At 40.9% G+C, this 13321-nt stretch overlaps 1 protein-coding gene across 1 annotated transcript; it reads left to right on the plus strand.

Moving 5' to 3' along the window:
- Window positions 1-7075: 7075 nt before the first annotated feature.
- LOC109875925 (cytochrome c oxidase subunit 7C, mitochondrial-like) lies at window positions 7076-9822 on the plus strand. Its single transcript, XM_020468366.2, has 3 exons — window positions 7076-7247; window positions 8918-9064; window positions 9723-9822. Exons 1-2 carry the CDS (start codon window positions 7173-7175, stop codon window positions 9032-9034), a joined length of 192 nt encoding a protein of 63 aa, XP_020323955.1. The 5' UTR covers window positions 7076-7172; the 3' UTR covers window positions 9035-9064; window positions 9723-9822.
- Window positions 9823-13321: the final 3499 nt, after the last annotated feature.

Consider the following 13321-nt stretch of genomic DNA (forward strand, 5'->3'; position numbering starts at 1 on the left):
CTGGTGGTCCTCCATCCACACCTTGATTGACCTGGTTGTGTGGCATGGAGCATTGTACTGCTGGAAAAAAACAATCCTCAGAGTTGGGGAACATTGTAATGAGCAGAAGGATTCAAGTTTTCTTCCAGGACTACCTTCTACGTGGCTTGATTCATGCGTCCTTCACAAAGACAAATCTGCCTGGTTCCAGCCTTGCTGAAGCACCCTCAGATCATCACCGATCCTCGGTACAAGACACTGTGGCTTCTAGGCCTCTACAGGTCTCGCACCCACTGTGAAATTTGGTGGAGGATCGGTGATGATTTTTCTTATATCTCTCAGATATAGGACAGATACTTCAGAACAAACTTCTTTTCAAATTTTTGGGGGGACTATCAGTTGTTCCATGTAGTCATTCTGTTATTCAATGCATTTGTATGTGCTAATAGCACTATGGCCAAATAAAAATGTTCAGCAAATATTTTTTTGATATACACTACCGGTCAAAAGTTTTAGAACACCAATATATATTTTATATTTGATATTCTTCAAATAGGCACCCTTTGCCTTGATGACAGCTTTGCACACTCTTGGTATTCTCTCAACCAGCTTCACCTGGAATGCTTTCCCAACAGTCTTAATTAAATTACTAAGCAAATCTGTGTGGATAGACCAGCTGGCAAGCTATTTACATGCATTGGGCAGACGAGTGTAGGGCGCGAGATGCGACTGAACTTTTGTGGGTGGGGAGAGAGCGAGAGAGGGTGGAGGAGGAGGCTTGGCTTGAAGTGCTGGGCATCTTGAGAGGACAATCATTATCTGTAACGTGTGCGCTGGGTGTCGGGAAGCAAGTTCAGGGAGTGAATAATTTAATAAATGAAAACATGATACAAAACAAGAAACACGATCAATGCACAAGCATGAAACTGAAACAATGACACCTGGGGAAGGAACCAAAGGGAGTGACATGTATAGGGCAGGTAATCAAGGAGGTGATGGAGTCCAGGTGAGTGTCATTATGCTCTGATGCGCATAACAATGGTGACAGGTATGCGTCATAACGAGCAGCTTGGTGACCTAGAGGCCGGAGAGGGAGCACACGTGACAGTACCCCCTCCCCAATGCGCGGCTCCAGCCACAGGACGCCAACCCCAGGGACAATCCCGGGGATCAGGAGCGGACGGGTCTCCTCCCCTGATAACCAGTTGAAGCGTGAGAGTCTGATGAGCCGGCTGAGACCTCCTGATGCACATAACAATGGTGACAGGTGTGCGCCATTACGAGCAGCCTGGTAACCTAGAGGCCGGAGGGAGCACACTGGACATTATTTGAAGTAGACCCACATAATTACCTACAGAGGAGCAGCTTCTATTAAGGAACTTTGAATGTCTTTGAATTTGAGAGGTGGATTAATGTTGGACCTGCTAGCTAACAAGATTGTGTATCAGGTTTTGAAGGGAAGACCCAGATGCAGACTGTCGGAATAGGTACAGGACGGCAGGCAGGGTCAGGCACAGTGGTCAGGTAGGCGGGCTCAGAGATGGGACAGGCAAGGGTCAAAACCAGAAGGGCGAGAAAAAGAGAAACTGGGGGAGAAGCAGGAGCTGAGACGAAAAACACTGGTTGACTTGACAAACAAGACGAACTGGCAACAGGCAAACAGAACACAGGTAGAAATACACAGGGGACAATGGGGAAGATGGGCAACACCTGGAAGGGGGTGGAGACAATCACAAAGATAGGTGAAACTGATCAGGGTGTGGCAGTGTGTGCACAGAGCGGCACCAGAATTCAAATTAAAACATGTCTTACCTTTTCGTAGTTAATAAATCCAATGTGAAACTAGAATATTCTTAACTAGTTTTGAAAGGTTAATCCATTCTTCTCCAATTAAAAATCTCTCTAATTTCTGAATCATCAGCAGGCTACTAGACTATTTTATTTTTATTTATTTTTATTTTACCTTTATTTAACTAGGCAAGTCAGTTAAGAACAAATTCTTATTTTCAATGACGGCCTAGGAACAGTGGGTTAACTGCCTGTTCAGGGGCAGAACGACAGATTTGTACCTTGTCAGCTCGGGGGGTTGAACTTGCAACCTTCCAGTTACTAGTCCAACTCTCTAACCACTATGCTTTGGAGGATACCTTGTTAAATAAAGGTGAAAATCTGCTTGACACATTAAAATGACTTCCCTTACAGATCACAAAGTCAACAAATTTCCACTCCATTCATTTGCAAATCCATTTGATTCATATACTGGCTGGTCTGACTGTCATGTTTTTATTTTATTTTAACACTGAAATAATATAATTTCAGTAGTCCTATATCATGATTCATGTTTTCCTATCTTGCATAGCTCATTAATACACCCTTGTGGTTGAATATATATGTATTTATTGTAGGTATGAGGATACCCCAATAAATAAAATTAAAAATGACAAAAAAATGTAACGTTATTTAACTAGTCAAGTCAGTTAAGAACAAATTCTTATTTACAATGACGGCCTACCCAGGCCAAATCTGGACGACGCTGGGTCAATTGTGCGCCGCCCTATGGGACTTCCAATCACGACCAGATGTGATACAGCCTGGATAAATAATGTGGAACAAATAAATACCATCAAAGGATTCCTTACAACTTACAATAATGAACACCTTGTTAAACAGATTTTTTGTACACTCACATGGCAATTATAGACTAAAATACTGAATTCTGGTGTGTGGAATATAGAGGACGTAGTTGCTGTGTGGGTGGGAAGTTCTGCCTGACACTTGTTCTCAACAGACAGCCAGTCTCGGAGAGGGGATTTGAAGAGGGAGACTGCAAAGTCCAGGCACTGCTGCTCGCTTTGTTCTGAGTGTTTGCAGTTCGAGTGTTTTTAGTTCATCTGTGTATGTGCCCAGTATGATAGAGAAAGAAAACTTTCTTAGCAGATAATGACAACATGACAACAACAGTCACTGTAGATTATGTAATGAAAGTTGGAGGGTGGTTGGTAATGGAGGACATCAGGTGGATCCACGTCTGGGTGTTGGGCAGAACCCCTAGGTCCTGGAGAACAGGAGCAGAGTTAAAGGAAACAGGGGAGGAGCCAGAGACATAATCAAGCAAACACACAGGTTATACTTTACTGGGAGAAAATGTGATGGATTAGTGCAGTGTTATAAATGGGAGATATGTACTTCTCAACACTTTTGGAAGGTATAGCCTACCTTAAGCTGGTCCCCATCCGACTCAGAGCACAGAGAATCAGACTGATCCGAACTCACTGGTTCTGGTGGATGGGATGCCTCCTGGGGGGCTTGGACAGTTGATGGTCCTAAAGTCATTTGGAGAGGTAAATTGAAGAGGTACATTTTCTTATAAGCTCAACATAACTACCATTTCCTGCTTTCTCAAATGTCAACCAAAGCTTAATAACATAATTTGTATATTGGGCTTCACTGAAGTGTAGGGTGTCAGTGCTTCAGTGGTCGACTGCCCAACTGATCTAACTGGAGAAGATTGCTGGCTTCCACCGAGGTAACACTAGGAAGTCAATTTTGTGTGAAAATGCAAATAGTTATTATCTGAGATGTTTTATATTCACCTTAACAGATAGTGACCCCAGCTAGGAGCGAAAGAACAGTGAGGTTTCCGAGGTCTCGCCTTCCTTTCATCCTACCTTCCAAACCAAGTAATTGGCCTGGTTGTCATAGCACTTGGTCCCCTTCTTGATTCTGCTCCAGTAGCTCTCCTTCTGTTTCTCCTGCGCCTTGTCCATGTTCAGTCTCACCTTGACTAATAACAGCAATTATATTTCATATTACAAATACATTTCTTATAGATCTCTTGGAGGGAGCGGACAATCATTTTTACCTTGTCAAAAAACAATCAGGGGACTTGCCCATGGCAGTCTTGAGGTTCTGGTTGGTCCATTCACCAAACCTGAAGGAGGGGGTAGGAAAGCGATATCTATTGACAATGTAATATATTGAAATATGTCTGATTAGGTACAATGGAAAAACCAAAACAAATTGTAAAAAAATAAATAAAACAAATAATTAGTGACAGAATATAACCTATAACATCCGTACCTTGTTCCAGGGTTCATGACCTCGGTCACTCAAGATGACCTCTGAAGAACCTTGGGTTTTGAAGATGTCCATCATCGCCTTGGAGGTGGCCTCACTAGTCTCATCCTTGATGGGTATCATACAACACTAAAATCTATTTTCACACACACACACATTCTATAATATTGAACTCTGCTGTGGTCAAATAAAGCAACCATTACAAAACAATTTATCAGGGCAACATTTGAATTGGGACACTTACCGATCATGTGCCATGGTGAAACAACTTTGATGGGCTTCAACTCCGGCGCCACAGTCTTCGCACTCTCAAACCTCTGGCAGACTAGACAGGGTACTGACCTTTAAGCAAAAACTGACAAATTGAAACATTGTGTGCTCTCTGAAATGACATTCTTTCTGTCTTCCACTCTCTTCTCACCTCTCTCTCCTTCTCTCACTTTCATCCTGTCTTTCTCACAGGTAGTCAGCAGGTAGTCACCATCAAAAACACCAGGGGGGGGCACTTTTTGGCATGGGGACACAATTTGGCATGACAGGCCCTGTATCCTAAAGCTCGACCCCCAGCCCCGCACTATGAGTTATAGAGAACAGAGTGCAATGGGCTGAAATTTTCTTCAAGCAGATTGACCCCAATCTAGCAGTCCATCAAGCAGAAATTGCAGGCTTTCACATTGACATGGTAATTTCCAGCCAAAGTCCTTTTCGAGGATGTTAACCACTCCACTTCCCCTATGGTAGCATGTATTGAGGGTACTAATATATTTCGGAGTGACTATCGTTGATATTTTAAGGCAAGACGTTACCATACAACACAATGATATCACTTACACAGACACGTTCATTATCAGCTCATTAACGTGAACACAACGGAAGCCATTTGCAAAAAAAGCTAATGTCACATCAGCAGTCATAGCAGGGACCTGATGAGAGGTGTTCATCACCACAGAGGGATGCATTGCAGATGTAGGACCTTAATTTGCTGTAGCAAACTGGCTCAAATTAAAATCCTATATCTGTATCACCTCCCTGACCATAGAGAAACAGATTTCTCTGAAAATCTCTATATAAATAATTATGCACCCAAATGCATCACATGAACAATAAACTTGATCCACATCAGATACTGTACACCACAATACACGTTCTGGACTGTAAGAAGACTACCTTCAATTGTGCTCAGAATAGATCGATGCCAGAGCAATTTATAAATTGTACTGTATATTACTTGACATTAACGTTAATAATGCTTTATGTCTTAGTGAAGACTTTGTTTTGGGGTTTATGTTGTATCACAATTTATTGACTCCATAAATTCTTGTTATTACCCCATGGATAATGAGAATAAATCTGCTTGATAAATTACATCTGCTGGAGAACTACATATACCGAGCTAGCTTAGCCGCGTGGGGTCAGACGGAGAGGGAGGACGGCGGACACAATGGAGTCCCTAGAGAAAGCAAGAACAAGATCAGGAGCAGTGCAGTATTATCATAACGAGATGTATACTTGGAAAACAGAGAAGGAATGGAGGGGAAAAGAGAGGGAGAATAGGTCTAAAAGAGAGAGGGAAGAAGAGGGTGAGCTTGAGTCAGATAAAAATGGTGGGGAAAGGGAGATGGTTTGTTAATAAAGAAGAATGGTAGAAAGTGTAAGCAGAGGGAGCTGAAGACAGGAGGAGAAATGGAAGTGAGTGAGAAGTATCGGAGGTGGTGGGTGTGGTGAAGTTATCAGAGACGGAGGTATGCACCGAGGATCAGGAAAAAGATGAGTCTGTGACAGTAAGAGTGAAGTTCATGGAAAAAGTGGACTCTTGCCTTTTGACTGATCCATTTGTGATTTCATGGTGGGTGAAAAAAGAGTTGGATAATGTGGAATCGGTGAGGGTAACCAGAAGTGGTCTAGTGATAATTGTTTGTGTTTCTGTTGGTCAGAGGGAGAATGCTCTCGGAGTAAAATGAATGGGGGCAAGACAAGTGAAATGTTTCACTCTCAAGAAAAGGGCACCACTGAAAGGAGTGACAACTGGGGTAGCAGTAAATATAAACGTTGACCAGCTGAGGGGAAAGATTCCCGGTGTATGTGATGCTCATCATTTGATGCGACGCAGACATGGTGGTGAGAGTGGAGAAACAGAGGAGTCATTGTCTGTTCTTTTGAGTTTTGAAGTTGAGTCTTTGCCTGAAAAGTGAAGTTAGGATATATAAGTTATCCTGTACAAGCGTATGTGCCAAATACAGTACAATGCTACAGGTGTCAAGCTTATGGGCATGTGACAGCAGTGTTTAGGAGGGAGGTTCCAATGTGTGAGAAGTGTGCAGAAGTGCATGAGACAAAGGAATGTGTAGTATTAGGGAAAGTAGTGGAATGTGTTAATTATAGGGGTGCCCATGGAGCTGGGAATCAGAAATGTCCTGTGCGAGAGAGGCAGGTTGATGTTTCCAGGGTTAGAGTAGTGCAGAATTTACCATATGTTGAGGCAGTGAAGAAAGTAGAGGTAAATGGGTTAAGGGGGAGGAGTGGTGTGAGTAGTAGATATGTACCAGTACAGAGGGATAGGCCAACAAGTGATATGTTTCAGTAAGATTGGATTTTTAGCATTTCTAGCAATGGTTATCAACTGTACTGCAATAATGGAACGGAAGTCGCAGAAAATTGAGGTTGTGGGGGCAGCTGCAGAGAAGTATTTGTGTGTGTGAGACTTGACATCAGAAGAGTTACAGAGTGTGTTAAGTGGTCATGTCCCATTCTTTTAGGATGATGGCATGAGGTAGGAATAAATACATTTAATTCGTGGAGTAGGATGGTGATCATTTTATTTGATACACTTTTGAAATTAGTGAGTGTAGTGTTAGATGGCATGGTATAGTACATTTTTATTTTTCAAGCAAAGTATAAGGGAGTTGTACTGCAGTCTAGTAGGTGGCGGTAATGCAACAAATTGGATGCCAACTGCCGTTAAACCTCATAAAAGAAGAAGAAGAAGACTACATTTCCCAGTCCTAGCTAACTCGTTTTGATTTCCCATAAGGCTGTTCAACATTCTCTCTTACAGCAACAAGAAGGTCGCAGACATTTGTTCTTTGAAGGAACAAGCAAATAAACTCAAAATAATAATGTTGGGACAGGCTGTACGACGATTCACAACCTCCGCTGTTCGGTCCTCGCATTACTCTGAGGGACCAGGACAGGTAATCTCCCAAAATTGAAGGTTATAAATATTAGCTAAATAAAACCGCATTCTCATAACTCGGGCCTCACTCCGAAGCCTGCGTGGAGGTCACAAGCTAGTCTTCAGGTTTTAAAACCAAGCGCTAGCTAGTTATGCTTTTTATTTCCGAGATGCAACAATATTGTATTTTTACTCCTACTTGTTTTGTTATTTTACTTCCCGTAACATGGCTAACGATTGAAGTTGACGTTGTACACTGCTAAGCGCTAACATTAGCTAACCAACTTAATGTCCGCCAGCTAATGTAATCTAAGTTAACGTCAACTACAGTAACGTTGCTGCCATAAACGTAATACCCCGTTTTAATTTATATGCAGCTTGCTCAATATAGGCCAGGGGCAATCCACCAAAAATGTTGTTTCGTGACCCAGGAAACACAATTTCAACATTACATAGATAATGTTATGAATGAACACCATTACACATTTTTTGTGTTGTAATCATAGCGCATCTTGGGTCATTTTCCTAGCGCTGTGTTTCGCATTGGTTAGTTACTTTTGTTGCACACGTTCACCTTTTTTATATAGCTACTTTTGTTGAACACTGACCCACAACTATTTGTGCTTTCGGTATTCGTCCTTTCATGAACTCAAGCAACCCTTGTTACCGGTCCTTCACTGATCCAGATTAACCCCGAAACAAAATGTATGTTAACCATGTACAGTGGTTTCCTCTGTTAATGTTATAGGACTATATGGCAGCTGTTTAGCCTACAAGGTTAGTAGGCAAAAGCAATTATGTCCCAAGATTTAGACAGCATAACGTGTGCTAGCTAACACCGCGTTCTAAACGTTCAAGGTCCCGACAGCTACATAAAACGTCGAGGAAAATCCATTGAGCACCTTTCAACGTATTTGGTGATTTCTCTTGTCCAGTAACGTTACATGCATTGCTTTCAGCAAGCAAAGACAGCGGAACGTGTCACAATTGTAAGCAATGTGTAACATGCCAACCTTATAATGTTGCTAGGAGAAATTAGACTAAATGTGCTAGGATTTCGAAATGGTACTTAAAAATATATTTAATTAATTTGAACCATTGTTAATATTCATACAATTATCTAAGTATAGTAATGAAACTGCAGTTTTGTTTCCTGGGTCACGGAATGCCTTTTCTGAAGCCTTTTTTTTGTGGGTTGTCCTTTGACATGCATATTTGTCCTTCTAGCTAACTAATTCACTTTTTGGTTATTTTATTAGCCAGTTAACTAACTTGTGAGCCATATGGAATTGACACTTGCAGTTGTTGGGCAAGTTATCATCGTTTAAGTAGATAGTTAGCTAAGTATTTTCCGAATTTGGCAATGTTGCTAGATATTTGACTTAGTTTGCTATATAGTGTAAAACCTTGACAGGGCCAGCTTCCAAACATGATTACCAGGGCTAGCTAGTTTGCTACATTATACTTTGAGTAGACCATGTAACAGAAATTTTATTTCTGCAGTTAGCCAGCTACTTTCAGTCTGGCATCGAGTTTGCCACAGTTGTATTGGTTGACACTGACTGCCCTCAAGCTGTTTGCAGTCCAACTTGGATGTAACCATGTCCATGTATTGAGTCACATTTAACTGCGATAAACTCATTAAGGCCTCATCTCTCAACACACTTTTGTTTTGTTTGTGTTAAACAGAACCTGCCATTCTCAGTGCAGAATAAGTGGCGTCTGTTGGGCATGATGGTGGTGTTCTTTGGCAGTGGCTTCGCCTTCCCCTTCGTCGTTGTCAGACACCAACTCTTGAAGAAGTGAAGTGACAATGAATGCCACGTAACCTCTAAGGTAATTGCCGCTGATCTATTTTTAATCTGAATGTCAGCACTGTTTGGCATTTACTTGCATCCCTATTGGAACAGTGACATCTATCACGATTGTTCTCTTGTTGTTCTACGGCAGACCTAAAGTAAATTACCCCAGTGTCTGTGGGAAACAGTTTCAAATGTCATGCAAGTTTATATTTCACTTCCGCAGGTAGCCTGGCGTTTAAGAGCATTGGGCCAGTAACTGAAAGGTCATTTGTTTGAAATCGTGTGCAGACTAGGTGACATCTCTCTCGATTTGCCCTTGAGCAAGTCTCTTAACCCTAACTTATCCTGAGCAACTTACAGGACCAATGTCTGCTAAATAACAAAAATAGAAAAGTGTGCTTTTTAAGGTAAGCTGGCACATATGCATAGTAATGTGACAGTTTATTACTCACCCTGATAAATATCTGATAGAAGTTGGCCTGAATTCCAATTGTCAGTGACATTTATCTCTGGGGTGTATTCATTACAAAAACATTTACCGTTTTAGAACCAAACTGACCACTTCAGGTTGGCCCCTCACCTTTCTGTTTAAGAAACATTTTGCAACATAATGAATATACCCCATGTGTTTACTCAGAAATTAGATCTATGTCATCAGAATTCTGTAAACCTTATCAATCTGTCTTTTACAGGTCTGCACCCGAACATCTTTATCCAGCAGAACTCTTTGTTTCGAAGAATGGGAATCCCTAATTGTCTTTGTAAATAAAGTTCACTCAATTATATGTTTGTCAATTGTTTTTGTCTGAGTTTGTAGTGCAAACTGTGATGTCATGCTGCAGCAAATGTTTGGTGCTATTCCGTAGTCTTCATTTTAGCAGAAAGTGTCGCTCTTCATGGAGTCATGAGTTTTATGGGGGGAGTTAGAATAATGTTCAGTAAGTAGAAAATGAAAATGCATGTCTGAGACGGCATGAATTTCTTTCATGCCAACTAGATTTGTTTCCAAGTGGTCTTTGTGTATTTAGCACGGACATTGGAGCCAGTGACTTTCACCAGACGAGTCACAAGATTTGAGGGACTTTTATTTTTGAAAGCCCTACACTGCTGTAACAGGAGTCTCTTATCCCATTGACTGCTTAATACTGCGTTCAAAACAACTTGGAACTCACCAATCTGACTTCAATGTGTTTAAGGTGACTTGGAACTCGGGCAAAAAACACACAAAAAGAGCTACGACTGGGGAGAAATATATTTGAATGGTCATCCAACAGAAGCATCCTTCTTGAGCTCTGACTTTCTGACATGAAGATCACTAACATCATGATTTGACCTAGTTCCCAGTTATCTTAAGTGCCATAATTCTCTCTTGGTTGTTACAAACTGAGAAAATGAACTGCAACACCATTACTCACCACACGGGAAAGTAAAAACGTTGTTGGCGACAATTAAAGGAATTTTGGCAATAAAACCCTTTGCTACTTTCCCAGAGTCAGGTGAACTCGTGGATATGATTTGTATGTCTCTGCCAGCAGTATGGTGGAAGTTGCTAACTAGCATTAGCTCAATGACTGGGAGTCTATGGGAACTGATAGCATTCTTGACGCAATATACTTCTGGTCATTGCGCTAGCATTAGTTAGCATTGACTCGTGAAAGTATCTCTTAACTTCTTTCGTACTGGGTGCAGAGACAAATGGTGTCCATGAGTTCATCTGACTCGGGAAGGAGATAAAGGGCTTCATTGCCAAAACCCTTTATTCACGTCTTACACTTTTAAATGTTAGAACAAACATGAGCAACTACGTGTTTTCCTGGCTAGTTAGCTTTACATTTACAGTTTAGTCATTTTTAGATGTCAGGTTTTATACAACTAATGCTGGGTAGTTCTGGCTGTTTGAAACTGATGGTGACTGTTTTGAAGGTGTTTTTAATACTCTCTAGCTACAGAATAACATGCACAGTCACTGTTTGACTTCATGGTTAATAATGGATGTGCTGCCAGTTAAGACGAGAGGAAAAAAGAAGACGAGTGATAAGAAACATAAGTGATTATGGTTCTTGAAGGTGTGTTCCGTGTGTTAAGACTTTGGTTGGCGCTATCATGATCATGGCAAGAGTGACCGCCATGAACAGGGATGGTTTGGCCACAAACCAACAGGTAAAAGTACCTCTCTAAGCCTGTAGAGTTCATAGACCAAATCTGTCATAGTTTAAATCTATTGTAGCATCTTTAAATCCAGAGGGTGTATTGTATCATTTGCAGGAGAGGGAGCCATAATTATATTTTTAATTGTTGAGATTGATATCAGTTTGACCTTTCAAGCTTAACGTTTTTTGTTAAAGTTGCTGACTATTACAGTATAATAACTAATACAATTGGAATATTCAGTTTCAAACCATTAAGTAGGTGTGATGAGCTGCAGTACAGGTCACGTTGAAGGGATCAAAATCGACAACATCCGGTGAAGCTGGAGCGTGCCAAATTCAAATGACAATCGTAATATTAAACATTCATGAAATACAAGTCTTCCATTGTTTAAAAACGTAACTTCTTGCTAATCCAACCGCATTGTCAGATTTCAAAAAGGCTTTACGGCGAAAGCATTCAATGTGAATTTCTGAGGACCGCACCCCACACCAAAATACTTTTCCTAACCAGCACAGGTGTCACAAAAATCTCAAATAGTGATAAAATAAATCACTTGCCTTTTAAGATCTTCATCTGTTTGCAATCCCAAGGGTCCCAGCTACAACAAATGGTTGTTTTTGTTCGATAAAGTCATATCACACATGTCCGTTTAGTTGGTGCGCTTGATTCAGTAATGCACTCTTTCAACATGCGTACAAACGATTCCAAAAAGTAACCAGTAAAGTTTGTCCAAACAAGTCAAACAATGTTTCTAATTAATCCTCAGGTACTCTAATATCTAAATAAACAACATTTAATATGAAGAATAGTATGTTCAATAGGGAAGATCAATAACAAAGAGCGCCCACCTCATTCACGCACGCAACAAGACTACATTTCTAATGAGACACCTTGGAAAAACTACAACTACTAAATATTTTCAAAAAACAAGCCTGAAACCCTTTCTGAAGACTGTTCTTAGACCATAAGAGCTGCAATCTGGGAGGAATTCCTTTGAATATCCCATAGACTAGCATTGAAATGGACCGTGCCTCAACATTTTCCGGATGGATTTTCCTCGGGTTTTCTCCTGCCATATCAGTTCTGTTATACTCACAGACATTATTTTAACAGTGTTAGAAATTAAAGAGTGTTTTCTATAAAATTATATGCATATCTTAGCTTCTGGGCCTGAGTAACAGGCAGTTTACTTTGGGCACGTCATTCATCCGAACTTCTGAACACTGCCACCTAGCCCTAAGAGGCTAATTAGTGAGCTATGTTGCTGATTATTACAGTATAATAAATAATACAATTTGAATATTACATAAAGTTTCAAACCATTCAGTAGGTATGCAGAACTGCAGTAGTAACAACCCGACACAGGAAAATCATACAGTAGCAGAGAGTACAACATTGTTAAATTGAATATATATACAATTTTGAAGCACAGAATCGTCTAGGATGTCTTTATATGCTGTAGCATTAAGGTTTCCCTTCAGTGGAATTAAGGGTCCTAGCCCAAACCATGAAAAACAGCCCCAGACCATAATTCCTTCTCAACCAAACTTCGCAGTTGGCACTATGCCTTCGGGCAGGTAGCGTTCTCCTGGCATCCGCCAAACCCAGATTCAACCTTCACAAATCAGATGGGGAAGTGTTATTCATCACTCCAGAAAACTTTTTTCCACTGCTCAAAGAGTCCAATGGCGTCCAGCCGACACTTGTCATTGCAACCTTGGACAAATTATTTTTGCGCTCTTCGGCACTCGGCTGTCCCGTCTTGTGAGCTTGTGTTCTACAACTTCGTCAGAGCACTTGTTGCGCCTAGACTTTTCCACTTGACAATAACAGCACTTACAGTTGAGCGGGGTAAATCTAGCAGTGCAGAAATTTGAGGAACTGACTTGTTGGAAAGGTGGCATCCTTTGACAGTGTTAACCATCTAGTTTTGTCAAGTCGGTTAGGACATCTATTTTGTGCATGACACAAGTAACTTTCCCAACAATTGTTTACAGACAGATTATGTCACTTATAATTCACTGTATCACAATTCCAGTGGGTCAGAAGTTTACATACACTAAGTTGACTGTGCCTTTAAACAGCTTGGAAAATTCCAGAAAATTATGTCATGACTTTAGAAGCTTCTGATAGGCTAATT

Source organism: Oncorhynchus kisutch, linkage group LG3 (assembly GCF_002021735.2).
Source record: "Oncorhynchus kisutch isolate 150728-3 linkage group LG3, Okis_V2, whole genome shotgun sequence".
Taxonomy (NCBI): Eukaryota; Metazoa; Chordata; class Actinopteri; order Salmoniformes; family Salmonidae; genus Oncorhynchus; species Oncorhynchus kisutch.